Source organism: Rhincodon typus, chromosome 3, assembly GCF_021869965.1.
Source record: "Rhincodon typus isolate 14 chromosome 3, sRhiTyp1.1, whole genome shotgun sequence".
Lineage (NCBI taxonomy): Eukaryota > Metazoa > Chordata > Chondrichthyes > Orectolobiformes > Rhincodontidae > Rhincodon > Rhincodon typus.
The window spans coordinates 94,125,436-94,144,683 of NC_063334.1; the positions used below are offsets into that span (position 1 = coordinate 94,125,436).

At 41.8% G+C, this 19,248-nt stretch overlaps 1 protein-coding gene across 1 annotated transcript in view; it reads left to right on the forward strand.

Annotated features, from left to right (window-relative positions):
* marveld2b (MARVEL domain containing 2b) overlaps positions 1-19,248 on the forward strand; it is an 86,563-nt gene that overhangs the window by 64,928 nt on the left and 2,387 nt on the right. Inside the window, exons 11-14 of the mRNA XM_048593799.1 lie at positions 13,752-13,888; positions 14,527-14,736; positions 14,854-15,022; positions 17,149-17,190. Of these exons, the coding sequence (XP_048449756.1) occupies positions 13,752-13,888; positions 14,527-14,736; positions 14,854-15,022; positions 17,149-17,190 (558 nt within the window). The remainder of the gene's footprint in view (positions 1-13,751; positions 13,889-14,526; positions 14,737-14,853; positions 15,023-17,148; positions 17,191-19,248) is intronic.

Consider the following 19,248-nt stretch of genomic DNA (forward strand, 5'->3'; position numbering starts at 1 on the left):
GTAAAAGTTGTTATACAATTGAGTTACATGTAAATTGTATTTTTCAGACTTTTTAAACAATGAATTGGGTCAAAAAATTATGGCATTGCCAATGCTCAGTTGAACCTCTGATCTGCATACTCTTTTCATCACAAAATAAGCTCATTTCCTCAAACATTGTTGTTTCTGCTTCTGCTTCAGCTCATTTACTGCTGCAGCCCCATTGCATTATTTTGTTAACTGCTTCAATGCTCTTGAGGCCAGAATCCCTTTCTGCACCCTCCATGAACTTGAGCTCACCCAAAATTCTCGTCTCCTCATAATACCAATCTCGAGTGCCCATCACTATAGTGCTTGTTTGTCCACATTCCGTCATTGCCTCAAGTTTAAAATTCTCCTGTCTTGTGCAGACATTCTGTAGTTACACCTCCTCCTTCAAGCAGTGTAGCCATCTAAGTCTCCAGTTCGGAGGAAATAGGCATCCTCTGTTTCATTTGCCTCATTCTTGGCTGTTATGCCTTCAGCAATCGAGGCCTTAACCTCTGGATATCCTTCCTAAATCTTTTTGTGACTTGCCACCTTTAACATTCTCCTTGAAAATTATTCCTTTTACCAAGCTTAAGTTGCAGCTCCTAATGTTTCTTCCTTTAGTTTGGATATTTTTTTCTGTACCCGTGCATGCTTCAGGGCTTTTTAATATAGTATGTGTTTGAAGGAGTTATTGTTAAGATAGTTACTTGACTTGTAAAATGTGTCAGATTTATCATTGTCATTTTCCTACACTGATCTCAATATATGCTTCAGGTTTGAAGACTACCCTGTTGACAAGAAGGTTTGCAATAGATGAGGAATATTTAAAAGTTTTCATAGCGTAATGTGACTTATGCCCCTGTTAGGAATGGAACTTCTTCTGTTGCATTCACATGCTTGTGGAAATCTAAGGTCATCTATAGTATATTCTAAATGAAAATTTTTAAACTACCTGTATTAACTCAAATTGTTGGAACATGTGATCATGTTTCTTTCACTTCCCACATTCAGTTTTATTTTAGTTCTCAAAAAGACTTGTGAATATAGTTGAAGTGAAGTTGTAAAAGTATAGCAAGATAAATGAAAAAAGGAACAAAATGGCCAGTCAGCTCATGCAGGCCAAATTTCAGCATAAAATTGATTGTCTGTTTGATGTAAAAATAACATTCATGTTAATTCAAGATTCAGACAATTTCCTTGATATTGTTGCAATCCTAACTCCTTTATTATTCCTCCCAATCTACCCCATTTGAATCTTGTTATTCTGGTTTCTGCCCACTTCTCTCACACAGTTTGTTGTTTTAAAAACCAGATGCTATCTTCTGTGAGTGCAGTTTAATATATTTTCTTGTCCCACTGTGGTTTTTAATGTAGTCAATCTTGCTATTGTGCTGCCTACCCCTTCTCTGGCTTATGTTCATGGGACTGACCTTGCATGTATCCTGCAATCTGCATTTCTAGTACACATGACACACACTTTGTACCTGAAGTTCCATCTTCTCTTCATTTACTGATTTGCATATTGCCCTTTGGTAACTTTAACCGAATGCATAGAGTAAGTTGATTATCTGTCTACTGATGATGCACCAGCTGAATCACCTCCCAGAAGTGCACACTTACCTCTGTTATCAGACTGCCTGTCGTGTTGGAGGCTAGGCATAATATATTCTGATCAAACACTGAGCAGAATAAAACTTGCCTGTTGAATTTTTGTCAGGAATGCACATGGCAAATAGTCCTGTTTTAAAAAAAGAATCATTCAGGAGGAATGGTTGCCTTTGGCAAGATCAGCCTTTACTACCCATCCCTCATTGCCCTTGAGAAGATGGTGGTCAGCTGCCACCTTGACCCGCTGCAGCCCTTGTGCTATAGGTATACCCACAATACTGATACAGAAGGAGATTGAGGATTTTGATTCACTGACTGTGAAGGAACAGCAATATGTTTTCAAGTCAAGGAATGGCTTGGAGGGGAACTTAGATGTTGGTGTTCCTATGTATCTGTTCCCCTTGTCCTTCTAGATAGAAGTGGTCGCTCATTTGGCAAGGTACTGTCTAAGGATCTTTGGTGAATTTTTGCATTGCATCTTGTAGATGGCACTCACTGCTGCTACTGTGCATTGGCGATGGAGAGAGTGAATGTTTGTGGATATGGTTCCAATCAAGTGGTTTGCTTTGTCTTGAATGATGTCAAGCGTTTTGAGCATTGTTGAAGCTGCATTCATCCAGGCAAATGGGGAGTATTACATCACACTCCTGATTTCAATGTTGTAGGGGACAGGCTTTGCGGAGATCAAGAGGTGAGTTACTCACTACAGGACTCCTCGTTTCTGACCTGCTCTTCTAGCCACAATATTTCTGTGGCTGGTCCATTGCAGCTTCTGGTTGATGGTAACTCCCAGGATGTTGATTCTGTAATGGTAATGCCATTGAATGTCAAGTGTTGATACTTGGATTGTCTCTTGTTGGAGATGGTCATTGTCTGGTCACTCTTGCTAAGACAGAAACTTAGCTCAAAATCTTCGCCCCTTATATTCATTCCTGTAATTCTTCTCTTCTGTGTATGACTCCATTGTCATTTTTCACTTCAGTTCATTCATTTATTTATGATGGTATTTTGACTTTGACCAAAATCTATTTCCAACTAACTTTATTTAAAATCATAAATACTTTAAAACAGTAATTGTTATAAACCTAGACAACAAGGTGCAGGGCTGGATGAACACAGCAGGTCAAGCAGCATCATAGGAGCAGAAAGGCTGACGTTTCGGGCCTAGACCCTTCATCAGAAAAGGGGGAGGGGAAGGGGTTTCTGAAATAAATAGGAAGAGAGGGGGAGGCGGATAGAAGATGGATAGAAGAGAGGATAGGTGGAGAGGAAACAAACAGGTCAAAGAGGCGGGGATGGAGCCAGTAAAGGTGAGTGTAGGTAGGGAGTTAGGGAAGAGATAGGTCAGTCCAGGGAGGACGGACAGGTCAAGGGGGCGGGATGAGGTTAGTCGGTAGGAGATGGGGGTGCGGCTTGAGGTGGGAGGAGGGGATAGGTGGGAGGAAGAACAGGTTAGGGAGGCAGGGACGAGCTGGACTGGTTTTGGGATGCGGTAGGGGGAGGGGAGATTTTGAAGCTTGTGAAATCCACATTGATACCATTGGGCTGCAGGGTTCCCAAGCGGAATGTGAGTTGCTGTTCCTGCAACCTTCGGGTGGCATCGTTGTGGCACTGCAGAAGGGCCAGGATGGACATGTCGTCTGAGGAATGGGAGGGGGAGTTGAAATGGTTCGCGACTGGGAGGTGCAGTTGTTTATTGCGAACCGAGCGTAGGTGTTCTGCAAAGCGGTCCCCGAGTCTCCGCTTGGTTTCCCCGATGTAGAGGAAGCCACACCGGGTACAGCGGATGCAGTATACCACATTGGCAGATGTGCAGGTGAACATCTGCTTGATGTGGAAAGTCTTCTTGGGGCCTGGGATGGGGGTGAGGGAGGAGGTATGGGGGCAGGTGTAGCACTTCCTGCGGTTGCAGGGAAAAGTGCCGGGTGTGGTGGAGCTGGAGGGGAGTGTGGAGCGGACAAGGGAGTCACGGAGAGAGTTGTCCCTCCGGAAAGCAGATAAAGGTGGGGAGGGAAAGATGTCTTTGGTGGTGGGGTCGGATTGCAGATGGCGGAAGTGTCGGAGGATGATGCGTTGGATCCGGAGGTTGGTGGGGTGGTACGTGAGGACGAGGGGGATTCTTTTTTGGTTCTTATTGCGTGGACGGGGTGTGAGGGATGAGTTGCGGGAGATGTGGGAGACACGGTTGAGGGCGTTCTCGACCACTGAGGGGGGGACGTTACGGTCCTTGAAAAACGAGGACAACTGAGAGAGATATTAGAGGTATTAGGGAGAGAGGTATTAGAGATGGTCCAGGTAAACTTAAGGTTGGGGTGGAAGGTGTTGGTGAAGTGGATGAACTGTTCGAGCTCCTCGTGGGAGCACGAGGCGGCGCCGATACAGTCATCAATGTAACGGAGGAAGAGGTAGGGTTTAGGGCCGGTGTAGGTACGGAAGAGAGATTGTTCCACGTAATCTACAAAGAGGCAGGCATAGCTTGGGCCCATGCGGGTACCCATGGCCACCCCCTTTGTCTGGGTAGGAAGTGGGAGGAATTGAAAGAGAAGTTGTTGAGGGTGAGGACGAGTTCGGCTTCAAAATCTCCCCTCCCCCTACCGCATCCCAAAACCAGTCCAGCTTGTCCCCGCCTCCCTAACCTGTTCTTCCTCCCACCTATCCCCTCCTCCCACCTCAAGCCGCACCCCCATCTCCTACCGACTAACCTCATCCCGCCCCCTTGACCTGTCCGTCCTCCCTGGACTGACCTATCCCCTCCCTAACTCCCCACCTTTACTGGCTCCATCCCCGCCTCTTCGACCTGTTTGTTTCCTCTCCACCTATCCGCTCCTCTATCCATCTTCCATCCGCCTCCCACTCTCTCCCTATTTATTTCAGAACCCCCCTCCCCCATTTCTGAAGAAGGGTCTAGGCCCGAAACGTCAGCCATTCTGCTCCTATGATGCTGCTTGACCTGCTGTGTTCATCCAGCCCTGCACCTTGTTGTCTCGGATTCTCCAGCATCTGCAGTTCCTACTATCATTGTTATAAACCTGATTGGTGGGAAATTTGCAGAACTTGTTAACTGAACTCAGACATTGGGTGTTAGTCCATGAGTTGGAAATGAACCTGTTTTGCTGATTTTATGCAAAAAAAGGGCCAAATTAACTTTCCTGCTTCTCCTCTGTTCCATACTCCAGTGTGTGAGAGAAGTACTTGGGAGGAATAAAATATATAATTATCAATTTGTGTAAAGTTTTATTTTAATGCCCAATTTCCAGTGCGTCTCAGTGAGTATGCTGTGACAGTGCACATAGAAGACCCACTTCAAATGTTTGTTTGAATAGAACATTTCAATTACTATTTGATCATGGCAACCAGATGATTGTTTTTTCCCAACAAAGGAGGGCAGGAATTCTTGCTGATTTGAAGGCATTTTAAATTCTCTGCCCAAATGCAGTTTGAAAACAGCCCTGAAGTAGTTTCTGATGGCATTTCAAACACTTGGAAGGAAAACTAGAGAAACTGGTTTAGTGGGCTATAGCTGGATGCAGTCTTAATGTTTAAAACCAGCATGTTGAAAAGCAATTTGTAATTGCTAGTGACCCCGATCTGTGCTGTTTAAAAAATTGCTGTGTGCTACTTATTTCTATTCAATTGTATTTGCAAGAATTTGGAAGGTTGCTAAATGTGAATGTGTTTAAATAAAAATGTAATGAAAATTGGAAAATGCCTGGTACGTAGCAGCTCAGGAAGTGTCTGTGAGTATAGGGAGGTGGAGTTAATATTTCAAGTTTCAAAACAATGTTTTAACAAAAGCAACATACACGTGTAACAAAAACTGAAAAAGCTGCGGATGCTGTAAATCAGAAACAAAAACAGAAGTTGCTGGTAAAGCTCAGCAGGTCTGGCAGCATCTGTGAAGAAAATATCAGAGTTAACGTTTTGGGTCGGGTGACCCTTCCTTCAGTTCTGAGGAAGGGTCACCGGACCCGAAATGTTAACTATGATGTTTTTCTTCACAGATGCTGCCAGACCTGCTGAGCTTTTCCAGCAACTTCTGTTTTTATACATGTGTAACATTTCTCTATATATTGGCCTGGATCTCTCCAGATCATTCGAGGCTGTACTTACCCAAAATGATGTCCGTTAGGAACCCACTGTAAATCCTGACCCTCTGGCTACATAGTAATTGCCTGGGAAATTGAAACTTGCAATTGCCCAGTATACGGACACCTCTATAACTTGTCTCCATCCCTGGGTTTGAGTTAGAGATTTCAAAGGATTCTGACTGACTTACCTTAGTAGGTAGCTAAGAAAAGATAGAGGGATAAAAAGCCACTCTTAAGTCCTGACAGTATAAAGTGCTCCCCGATCCCATCCCCGCCCAATCACTCACTGACCCTGCGATCGCGCGCACTGGCCCCACACTTGATTTTGATTACATCTCTGACTCCTGACCCTGCCTGCCCTTTCACCCACTCACTTGACATCCAGTTCCCCCACCCACCCTTTAGCTACTTGGCTCGTCTTCGTCATGATCAAAGTGGCTTTGGGGGCCTTAAACATTTTATAATGATTGAGGCATACAGGACATACCACTTAGAAGTTTGACCATAAAGATCACTGGCAGAAAAAATCTATGATGGGATTGCCATCAGTTCGATCTGTCCTGATCGTAATCAAAGTATCTAGGCTCTTATTTTTTCGGTCTGTTGCATGCTTTATGCCATTTTAAATGTTTGTTATAGTTTTCCAAAAATTGATTGTCTTGCTGAATCAATTTTATCTTGGAGCTATCAGAAATTCCCTTATGATGGGAAGGTAAAACTGCTGTTGCATTGGCTAATGTAACACCCCTGTTTATGAGGGGAGGGAGGCAGAGACAGGAAATTACAGGCCAGTTAGCCTGACCTCAGTCGTTGTAAGTTTTTAGAGTTCATTCTTGAGGATGAGATTGCAGAGTACTTGGAGTGCGTGGTAAAATAGGGCAGAGTCAGCAAAGCTTCATCAAGGGGAGCTCATGCCTGACAAAACTGTTAGAATTCTTTGAGGAGGTAGCAAGCAAGTTAGATAAAGGAGAGCCAGTGGATGTGATCTATTTTGGATTTCCAAAAGGTCTTTGAAAAGATGCTGCACAGGAGGCTGCTAAATAAGATGCCTATGGCGTTAGGGGCAATGTACTGGATAGAGGATTGGCTGACTGGCAGAAGGCAAAGAGTAGGGATAAAGGGGTCTTTTTCAGGATGGCAACCGGTGATTAGTGGAATTCTGCAGGGGTCGGTGTTGGGAATATACTGGCCATGTTATACACACAAGCTGGATGAAGAACTGAAGGCATTATTACTAAGTTTGCAGACGACATAAAGATAGGTGGAGGGACAGGTAGTATTGAGGAAGTGGGGAGGCTACTGAAGGACATGGATAGACTGGGAGAGTGGGAAAAGATGTGGCAGATGGAATACAATCTGGGAAAGTGTAAGGTTATGCATTTTGGTAGGAAGAACAGAGGTGTAGACTATTTTCTAAGGGAAAAGACTTTGGAAATCTGAAGTATAAAGGGATTTGGGAGTCTAGTTCAGGATTCTCTAAAGGTAACATGCAGGTTCCATTGGCAGTTAGGAAGGCAAATGTAATGTTAATGTTTGTTTAGAGAGGGCTAGATTACAAGAGCAGGGATATACTCCCGAGGTTGTATAAGTCTCTGGTCAGATCGCATTTGGAACATTCTGAACAGTTTTGGGCCCCGTATCTAAGAGAGGATGAGCTGGCCTTGGAGGGAGTCCAGAGGAGGTTTACAAGAATGATCCTGGGAATGACAGGCTTGTTGTATGAAGAGTGGTTGAGGATTCTGGGTCTGTACTCGGAGTTTAGAAACATGAGGAGGGATATCATTGAAAATTACAGAATACTGAGAGGCCTCGGTAGAGTGAAAGATGATGTTTCCATAGTAAGAGAGACTAGGAACTGAGGGCACATCCTCGGAGAGAAAGGAATGACCCTTAGAACTGAGATGAGGAGGAATTTCTTCAGTTAGAGGGTGGTGAATCTGTGGAACTCATTGCTGCAGAAGGCTGTGGAGGCCAAGTCATTGAGTGTCTTTAAGACAGAGAGCGATTCTGGATGAGCAAGGGGATCAAGGGTCATGGAGAGAATGCAGGAAAATAGGTTTGAGAAACCTATTTTTTCAGCCATGATCAAATGGTGGAGAAGACTCGATGGACCGAATGGCTTAATTCTGCTCCTGTATGTTATAGTCTTATGGTGTGGTTCAGGGAATTTGTGTATGTATACTAGTATGGATATTTTACAATACTAAATCTGATTCTCAGAGTCAAGAAAGAGAAACTTAGATACATAAAAGTTCAACCAATTTATTATATTCTTTGAAGGAATGAGACATGCTGTAGATAAAGGAGAGCATCTAGGTGTAATGGACTTGAATTTCCAGAATCTTTTAAGGTGTCACATCAAAGTTTAATGTAGTAAATAAAAGCTCACGGTGGAGAGGTTCTCGTGTTCATACGGTTAGAGGATTGGTAAGCTGACAGAATACAATATGCATCAATGGGTCTTTGTCTGATTGGCAGGATATGTTAAGTAGAGTCCTACAGGGGTCTGTGCTGAGTCCCCCACCTTTTACCATTTACATCAATGACTTAGATGAGGGGAGTGAAAAACATTGTAGCTAAGGTCACAGATGACATCACGATGGATGGATAAATATGTTGTGAAGAAGAGTAGGAGTGTGCAGATGAATATAGATTGAGTAACTGGGCAAGATTCTGGCAGAAGGAGCGTAATTAGTAAAATGTGAAGTTGTTCACTTTGGAAGAAAGAATGAAAATGTAGAACATTACTTAAATGGAAAACAACTGCAGAACTGTAAGGTACAGAGGGATCAAGTGTTCTAATGCATGAGTCACAAAACATTAGTTTGAGGGTAGAGCATGTAATCAAGAATATATATCAAAATATGCTTTATAATGAAAGGAATTGGATATAAAAATAAGGAGATTATGCTTCAGTTATACAGAGCATTATGGAGACCACATCTTGAATACTGTGTTTTTGGTCTCCTTATTTAAGCAAGAATGAGGTTTACCAGATTGACAACTAGAATAACGTGGTTTTTCTAGTTTTCAACGTGGATAGATTGGACAGGCTAGGCTTGTTTCCACTGGAGTTTAGAAGGGCAAGGAGAAACTTGGAGTACATGAGATCCTGAGTGGTTTTACCAAGGTGGACATGTGAAAGAGTATTTCCTGTGGTGGATCTGTCCAGTGCTTGGGGCAGTGTTTTAAAATTAGGGGGTCGGCTTTATAGGATAGCAATAAGGAGAAGTTTTTGTTTCTAAAGATTGTATAACTTTAGAGCTGTCAGGCGTGGAAAGCAGTGGAAGCAGAATCATTAAATATTTTTAAGATTTTTCTTCAGCAAGCATTGCCAAGACTATTGTGGGTAGATGGGAATATGGAATTTGTAACACTGATGAGCTGTGATTTTATTAAATGGTGCAGCGGGCTTGAACAGCAAGATGGCTGACTTTTGCTCCTATTTCATATGTTTGTATTTTCAGGTGTAGTATTCTGTAATCACTCTAAATTGAATTTATTCCTGGTGTCCTTTCCAATATTTATCTCTCAATCTACATTCCTAGAGATTATATGTTCATTATTGGTGTTTTGGGGCACTTGCAGTATGTGAATTGACTTTGGTGTTTCCAGTATTACAGTGGTAACTATATTTAAAGCATTTCATTGCCTGTAAAACATTGTATGTATGTAATGCCCTTGAGAGAAAGATCTTTTCTCCTCACCTGGTCTGGTCTAACTGTGACTCCATCCCATAGCAGTGTCTTAACTGCCCTCTGAAATGATCTAGCAAATCAATTGAAGATGGTCAATAACTGCTGGCTTTGTCAGTGATGCCGACAAATTTTTTTCTCCTAATTTTTTCTTTTCTGTCTGTGGACCTCCAAAGTCTGTGCATGCAGCGACTTCCGAAACCAGAAGTCAACACACTGGCACACTGATCACACTGGTGTGTGCAGAACCTCGGAGCAGCTATGCAACCATTCACCTTTAAGGGAACACCTGATGCTCACAACCCATGAAAGAATAAAAACAAGTCATTTCTCATTTTCCTAAGCTTCACAGAATGAAAACCCTGTCTATCTGATAGAGAGAATCTTTCCATCCCAGAAATTAGTTTGGCAGAAACAGAAGTTGCTGGAAAAGCTTAGCAGATCTGGCGGCACCTGTGAAGAGCAATCAGAGTCAATGTTTTAGTCCGGTGACCCTCCCTCAGAACCCTTCCAGCAACTTCTGTTTTTGTTTCTGATCTACAGCATCCACAGCTCTTTCGGTTTTAATTTAGTTTGGTAGACACTTGATGCATTTTCTCTGTGGCTGCTGTATCTTTTCGTAGGTAAGTACACCAAGCTTAGCAGTCCTGAAAGAGAAGAGGCCTGTAATTTATAAGACATCTGTGCTGTAGATTACAAAAACACATGGGTATAATGTATGAGTTTCATGTTATGTTTGTATACTGTTGAAACTTTAATTATGGATGAATCCTTGAAGAAAATGATTTCGGAATTAAAAGCCACAAAGCACTCTAAACTATTGGAAGGAGGAATTAAAATGCAATTCGCATTCCGTTTACTCCTTCTCTCCATTGTGTTTGTGCACCCCCAGCCCCTCAACCGGAAAAGAAGGGTTACATTTACGTGGCACTGCCCCAAGCAATTGTACTTGCAGTTCACATTACTGAAATTCTAATCTCTGACATGATGGTGTGGAAAAAGAGCTTGGTGTCACCTGACCACTAGTTCTGAATTACCTCTCCACATTTTTCAACCCGTATCTAAAGAAGGATGTGCTGACGTTGGATGGAATCCGGAAGAGGCTTAGAATGATCCTGGGGGCGAAGAGCTTGTCGTATGAGGAACGGTTGAGGACTGTGTGTCTGTACTCAATGGACTTTAGATGGACAAGGAGGAATCTTATTGAAACGTACAGAATACTAAGAGGCTAGGATAGTGTGGATATGGAGAAGATGTTTCTATTAGTGGGAGAGACTAGGACCCAATAGCACAAACTCAGAGTGAAGGCACAACACGTTAGAACTGAGATGAAGAGGAATTTCATCAGCCAGATGGTGGTGACACTGTGGAACACCTTGTTGCAGAAGGCTGTAGAGGCCAAGTCATTGAGTATCTTTAAATAGGTTCTTGATTAGTAAGGGGATCAAGTGTTATGGGGAAAGGACAGGAGAATGGAGTTGAGACATATCAGCCATGAATGAATGGCAGAGCAGACTTCATGGGCCAAATGGCTGAATTCTGCACCTATATCTTAAAGTGTAACCTCTAGTATCCTGTACAATGGAGTTGGCCTTCCAACGTGATTTAATAGTATATTCTTTTGGAAGAAAGGGAACCAGAGGATTCCCAACTGTTGGTTGGCTTTAAATTAGGATTGTAGAATGTTCTGAAGCCCATCAACCGCTTCAGTTGTGTATGCATGTACACATTTGTGCGTCTCAAAAAGGTCACATTTCTGAGTTGCTTATGTTACTTTAGATTTCCGGCACACGGACAGTCACTCAGCCTAGGTGGTCTGCCTCAGTGCTGATGTTCCATATGGAATTCCCCCCTGCCCATCCTCCTTCATCTAATTCCAACCAACATACAGTATTTATTGCTAATTTTTCACTGATGTAATTACCTGGCTCCCTGTTAAATGTATCTATGCTGCTCATGTCAACAATTTTTATTCACTATTCGAGAATAAAGTGCAAGGAACTGCTGTAAATGCCATCTTTTTGACCGCAAAAGCTGTTAATTCTAAACTGTAAAGGCTTGTGCAGTATCCTCCTCAAATTTGGGTGCTCTCAAATTTGTCACTATCTGCCACCCCCTACTCAACCATGCTATCCAATCTGTAATGCTCATTAATGGATCACCACAAATCTTACCTCAGTGAAAAGTGGGGTGACAAAAGGTTGTCATTGCACCAATCGACTTTTCTGATTTTCTTGCTATAATTGTTATCTTGCCTCCAATCTCACACCAAACCCAGTTGGAGAGCATCAGTATGCAGATGTCCTTTGTGCATATGGGCACTCAAAAACTGAATTCCAAATCATTGTCGAGACAACAAGGTGTAGAGCTGGATGAGCACAGCAGGCCAAGCAGCATCATAGGAGCAGGAAGGCTGACGTTTCGGGCCTAGACCCTTCAGAAAAATTCAACAGCTTCTTCAAAGTTTGGACAAAGCCTATCTGAACAGCTAAGATCACCTTTCAATCAGCTTCCACACCAATTCTTCATCAACAATATGTTGGAAAATGTGGACCATATTCCATAGTTTGGGTGTTGCCTTTTGACAAAAGCAGGTAAAAATGAGGGAATTCATCCAGTGTGACATCTCAACTGTTGTTGAGTGCAGAAAACAGTATTTAATGACTAGACATATAAGATCATGGTTCAGTGGGCAGTAGTGACTGCCTCACTACTTTATACTCCTGTAACAGGTACCTCAAAGCACTCAAAGGCAGTTCAGTTGCAACAACCTCTCCCAAAACAACTTGCACACCATGGAGATATTAATCATTCATCACCAGCTCTGCTAGCCAAGACATGTAAATTGGATATCTGAAACTAGACTTCCAAAGCAGCTATTCTGTTGTGAAGTACTTTCTGGTGACCTTAAAACATTTCTTTAAAAAGATTGAGCATACCTACTGACTGATGGGAGACTGGTTTGTGACCAAAATGGAGAAAGCTCAGCCAGCAAGATACCAAATAGAACATAGAACAGTACAGGCCCTTCGGCCCACGAGGTTGTGCCTAAGTGCCTACTCTAAGATCAAACTACCCTGCATACCCTACATTTTACTATCATCCATGTGCCTATCCAAGAGTCGCTTAAATGTCCCTAATGTATCTGACTCCACTACCACCGCTGGCAGTGCATTCCACACACCCACCACTTTCTGTGTAAAGAACCTACCTCTGACATCCCCTCTACACTTTCCTCCAATCATCTTAAAATTATGCCCACTCGTAGTGGTCATTTCTGCCCTGAGAAAAAGCCTCTGGCTATCCACTCCATCTATGCCTCTCATCATCTTGTACAGCTCTATCGTCACCTCTCATTCTTCTTCGCCCCAATGAGGAAAAACCCTAGCTCCCTCAACCTTTCTTCATAAGACCTGCCCTCCATTCCAGGCAGCATCCTGGTAAATCTCCTCTGCGCCCTCTCTAAAGCTTCCACATCCTTCCTGTAATGAGGTGACCAGAACTGAACACAATAGGTTGAGAGACTGGTTGGGAATGTGCAGAAGGAGGACACCACAGATTTTGGAGGGAGTGCACAAACCTCTGAACAACCTATCTGCCCAAACTTTCAAACGTCACCTAGCCCCACAGGTGATAGAGTCTGTACATTGCACTTTTTGACCATCTCTGGGTCCATTGAACCAGAGTGGAAACAGGTCATCCCTGATTCTAAGGAACTGTGTAAGAAGATGGTGTATGGGTGCATGTTTATACAGGGGTTCCCTGATTTATGGACACTTGTACTTACGAACACGATCCCATACAAGGGTGTAATTTTAAAGATCCCAATACATGATGTTTCCTATTTGTATTTTGTATTGTCCTGCATTATGTTCCAACTTACATACAAGTAACTTGCAAATGGTCTTAGGAACAAAACCCATTCGCAACCTGGAGACTGTCTGTTTGTATATAAAGATCTGTTAAATTATCCCAGTTCTTCAGTTCAATGGAGCACTATTTTGTAAAAGTAGAGGATAAAGAGGATGAGTTGCATTCCAGAGCAAACACAAGATGTGTCTACCATTTTAAAAGAAAGCATATTTAATTCCTGGCCCACTGAATAATATTGTGGTTTGAGTACAGATGAGAATTAATAATCACTTTTTGCTTTTTTTTCTAACCTGGGCAGTCACGAATGGCAGGCCACTATAGGTGCTGGGATGTCCAGCAATGCAGTAGTGGTGCCAGGTTGAATCTATCAAAAATAAGTTGTGATCAAGGAAATACTAAATATAAAAGAGCTTAAATGTTCTATAAATATAAATATAGTATCTGTTTAACTTTGATGTTATTTTCCTCTCCATCAAAGGTGAATAATGTGTCTGGGGTTCCTGAAGAATTAGTAGAAGAGGGATACCCGTACAAACCTAATGGCTCACTGAATGGACCAAACTATGAGCCCAATGGAGAAAACAGGACATGGTCTGATAATGTTCGACCAACTCAGTAAGTACAGATTGTTTCAGTTTCCTTAGTTAGTTTTACAATGCACTGTCTGTAATTTTTGTCCATTCTTTTTACATCATATTTTCACTGGCTTGTTTGTAACTTGAAATGCTCAGAAGTATAAACAAGATGATCTAATCCACTTCTCTCGAGTCCTGGTGTTGCTAAATTATATACTTGTGTATCATATATATCCTGGCAACACATTAATAAACTGTTCCTTAGAACTTTGTAAATATCATCGCTCAGTCATTTTTCTTTCTTTCACCATCTCTTGCATACAACTGATATTGTAGTACAGTTTACTAGTATGGTCTTGATGTCTCAGTATGGATATAGAATTATTATCCCTTTGAGTCATTTGTTTTCCGGAAGGCAGCATATCATACAAAATAAAAACAGCAAGTGTTGGAAAACCTCAGCAGGTCTAGCGGCAGCTGTGACAAAATAAACATAGTTAACATTTAGAGTCTGGTGAATCTAATTCAGAACAAGTTTTACGCAGAGATCATTTTGTCATCAATCTCCATAGATTCCAAATAACATAGCATGTTGAGTGCTGCAACCCAATCTGTTCAAGGACAAAAATATTGGCTGGCATAAAGTTTCACTGGTCTATTTTACATCTTTTCCTGCAGTGTCCCTGAAGTTTCAGTTCCACTCATGCGTGAGAAGCCAGGTCAACATTCATCTAGCAGAGAGTCTGATGAAAGTAAACCATCACAAAGGAGGCCACCTAGGAAGAGGAGGCCAGGAAGAGCAAAAAGACCAGAGAATGAGGACTGTGACACAGACTACACAACTGGTGCAGAATCCTGTGATGAATTAGATGAGGACGATTTGGAAAGGTTTTTTTTAAAAAAAAAAAAAATTTTTTTGAGGCCATTTTGCCAGTGAAAGAGTTTATCTTCATTCCAGATACCCATGAAACAGTTGTATTAATAAATATTGAACTTTATTTGCAGTCAATACCCACCTATCTCTTCAGATCAACAGAGACAAGATTACAAGAGGGAGTTTGACAATGATCATCAGCAGTACAAACGTCTACAGGCTGAAATTGATGAAATTAACAAAATGTTTTCCCAGTTGGACAAGGAGATTGACGAGACTGAGGATGATGAGCAGTACCAGGTATGTCTTCAATCTGTGCTGCGGCATTGAAAAATATCCAGAGGTACTTGAAAGAAATTCTCTTTTTTTTAATTAGTGTGGTACTGCTAAATTTAAGGAAGTTGATGTGTCCGTTCCCTCAGAAGGCACTCCATCTTCTGACTGACAGACTAGTGTGTAACCTGTTCAGTACTAATGCACTTTTTTAGCTGCTGTTTGGATGATTTGTGCTATGACCTTCAGCCTCAGTCTTTATAATCTTAAGTATGCCTGCTGTTGTAGTGTACAACAAAGGAGTAGTATATTTTCTAGTCAATTCCAGTTGTGCTTGAGAGCAAACTTTTGCTATGTACCACGATCAGCTAAAAGTATGAGTAACTTTTTAAACTGAGTCTTGAGAAAAGGCTTGTAGGGCTCACTTTATAGAAGCATCAAATTAAGGCACACCTCACAATATACACAAGCTTTTTAATAAAAAAAAGTGCTGTTTGCATGGTTTGACTTAGGTTTTTCCACACTTGACATTAAATGTTGGTGGTATTTTAACTTGCACTAGAGGAGATCACTTGCCTTTCCTCATTTGTATTTAATTGCTTAGCTCTTTGTAAGAGGGAAACTCAGTGGTATATTAACAGAAGGACTTTCTATGGAAATAGAAGTTGCCTAGAAGATGCAAATTTATTGGGATTCATGAACATGAGGTGCTCAAGTGGCTATTCTTCATCCATGTGGTTCAATGATGAACATGGGAGCGGGGGGCTAAGTCACAATCAAGTTCAATCCCATCCTCCCCTGATTTCAATGCATACTTTCCAGGATGGGGAACCTGATTTTTACTTTCTCCCCCACTGAACTCCTTTGCAAATTTGAGATGCTGCAATCAATTGTAGCACCCCTGTTGTTGGCCCATCTGAAACTGAGTATCACACTAAAATAGAGGATCAAACTTGTTATGGTACTGTCTTTGTTACATAAACCATTGGGGGATCCAGAGAATTCTTATAAATGAAACCATTTTCATGAAACTTGGACTTGAGCAGGAGTTTAACATGTTGAAGTCACTCCATGACACAGCACACTAATGTAAATATACATTGTCCCTTTCCTGTCCATTACCTCCAAGGCCCAAGTAAGTGTTGTGATGGAATATTTCCCACTTGCCTGGATGAGTGCAGCTGCAACAACATTTTAAGAAGCTTGACACCATTAAGAACAAAACAGCCTGCTCGATTGGCACCACATCCACAAACATCCACTCCTTCCACCACCAATGTTCAGTACGAGCAGTGTGTACCATCTACAAAATGCACTGCAGAAATTCACCAAGGCTTCTTCTATACCTTCCAAACCTATGACCCCTTCTATCTAGAAGGACAAGGAAATAGGAATAGGCAATAAATGCAGCCTTGTCAGAGACACCAAAAGAAAACTTAAGAGTTAATGCCAAAGAGAAATATGAGAAAGAATAAACAGATAAGACTAGAATTTACAACAGTGAAAGGATAAAACTAAAGGGTCTGTATCTGAATGCATGTAACATTCAAAACAAAACTGAGACTAAAAGCATGAATAGAATTGAACACAAAGTCATTCCAGAGTCATGGCTGCAGGATGAAATGGAGTAGGAACTGAATCTTTATGGGTAGAGGATATTTAGGAATCACATCCTCCTCTGATGCCATTGCATACTTTCCAGAAGGTTTTGGGGGAATAACAATCAAAACCAGGAAATGGTGGAACGTTGGCTGTTAGGTCATTTCTCTCTATTGAGCTAATAAACTAAGTGGAGGGAACCCAAGAAATGGAAACAATTTGCAGAGAAATAAGAAATGATAAAGACAAGGGGCCACTCGGGGAGTGGTGTACAGACCCACAAACAAAAATATACTGTATAGAATGGTGCATAATGGAAGTAATTATTATTGCTATATCTTTCTAAAAAGCTCTAATTACATGTAGACTGGAAAAGTCAGATGTGCATAGGTGGCCTCTATGGAGTTCATCAAATGTTTTCAGGATAGTTTCTCAGAACAGCACCTTCTGAAGCTACCAGAGGTCAGTCTTTACTAGATCTGGAGCTGTGCAATGAGATAGAGTTAGTTAATTATTACTGTTTGCTAATGTTGTTTTTCCACCTTTATCTTCAGATTGTTGCTGCTGAATACAATAGACTAAAAGAAGTGAAGAATGTGAGTAGTCTAACATTTAAATCCATTATTGCTTTAGATAAAAATTCTATTATATTGGATTAACTCTTACACTCTACATAGAATATTCATGCTTCTAGTATTTTACTAGAACAACATTTTAAGTAATCAGTTAATTTTCCTTGGTAAGCCTCTCTAACAAATAACTAGTTCGTAAAGGAAGGCTTTGAGAGCTGGTGCTGGGTCCATTTCTTTTTTGTCATTTATATAAATAATTTGGAATAGAATATAGGAGGTATGGACAGTAAGTTTGCAGATGACACCAGAATTGGTGGCGTAGTGGACAGAGAAAAAGGTTCCTCTAAAGTTTTGGAGTAGATTTGTAGCTCGGGTTGTGGGTGTTGAGTTTGGTTGCCTCGCCGAGCTGGTTTCTTGCTTTGCAGACGTTTCCTTAACACGCTGGGTAACATCCTCAGTGCAGCCTCCGATGAAGCGTCTGTGTGTTTTCCCGCCTGGTTTTTAAACTTTAAACAGAGTTTAAAAACCAGGCGTGAAAACACACCAACGCTTCATCGGAGGCTGCACTGAGGATGGTACCCAGCATGGTAATGAAACGTCTGCAAAGCAAGAAACCAGCTCAGCGAGCCAACCATACAATGGGACTTTGATCAGATGGGCAAATGGGTTGAGGAGTGGCAGATGGAGTTTAATTGAGATAAATGTGAGGTGCTGCATTTTGGAAAGACAAATCAGGGCAGGACTTATACACTTAATGGTAAGGTCCTGGGGAGAGTTGCTGAACAAAGAGACCTTGGAGTGCAGGTTCATAGTTTGTTGAAAGAGGAGTTGCAGGTAGGCAGGGTAGTGAAGAGGGCATTTGGTATGCTTTGCTTTATTGGTCGGTGCATTGAGTATAGGAGTTGGAAGATCATGTTGCGAGTCCACAGGACATTGGTCAGGCCACTTTTGGAATACTGTGTGCAATTCTGGTCTTCCTGCTATAGGAAGGATGTTGTGAAACTTGAAAGGGTTCAGAAAAGATTTCCAAGGATGTTGTAAGGATTGGAGGGTTTAAGCTATAGGGAGAGGCTGAATAGGCTGGGGCTTATTTTCCCTGGAGCGCCGAAGGCTGAGCAGTGATGTTACAGAGATTTATAAAAATCATGAGGGACAAGGATAGGGTGAATAGCCGAGGTCTTTTCCCCAGGGTAGGGGAGTCCACAACTAGAGGACATTAGGTTGAAGGTGAGAGGGGAAAGATTTAAAAGGGACCTAAGGGGCAACATTTTCATGCAGAGAGTGGTGCATGTATGGAATGAGCTACCAGAGGAGGCAGGTAAAATTACAACACTTAAAAGGCATCTGGATGGGTACAAGAATAGGAAGGGTTGAGAGAGATATGGGCCAAATGCTGGCAAATGGGACTAGATTAATTTAGGATATCTGGTTGGCATGGATAAGTTGGACCAAAGAGTCTGTTTCCATGCTGTACATCTCTATGACTTTAAGACTCTGAGAGCTTACCACCACATTCGCTCCCACCTTGTAGACTTTTTGTTTTGAAATCGGCCAGGACAATCGAAAAAAATTGATGGCAAGGCAGCTTCAAGTTGCTGCTGTGGAACTTCAAGTCCCTTAACTACCTGATAATTATTCTGGCACTTCCTTTATACTAATATTTGCCTGTCCCTACTAAGCTTGTTATGTCATTGAAATTACTTTCTAGTTCAAGATAGTGAAGATTACTGCCTAAAGTGAAAATGGCTAGGGGATGCAATGAACAGAGATTAGGGAGATATTATTTGTATGTGTGCCTCTCCTGTTGATGCATGTATTCTTTCAACTAAGTGTCAAATCAAGTCAAACTGGGGAGAGCTACAATTTCCTGCTGCTGTGCTTCTTCAGTTCAAAGCTTCCAAAAGCAGCATTCTTGTCACTCTTTTTTAATGTCTTTTCACATTGGGTTAGAAAAGTAAACAGATGACAAATATTGGATACAGAGATAGTGAGAACTGCTGATGCTGGAGAATCGGAGATAACAAGGTGTAGAGCTGGATGAACACAGCAGGCCAAGCATCATCAGAGGAGCAGGAAAGCTGA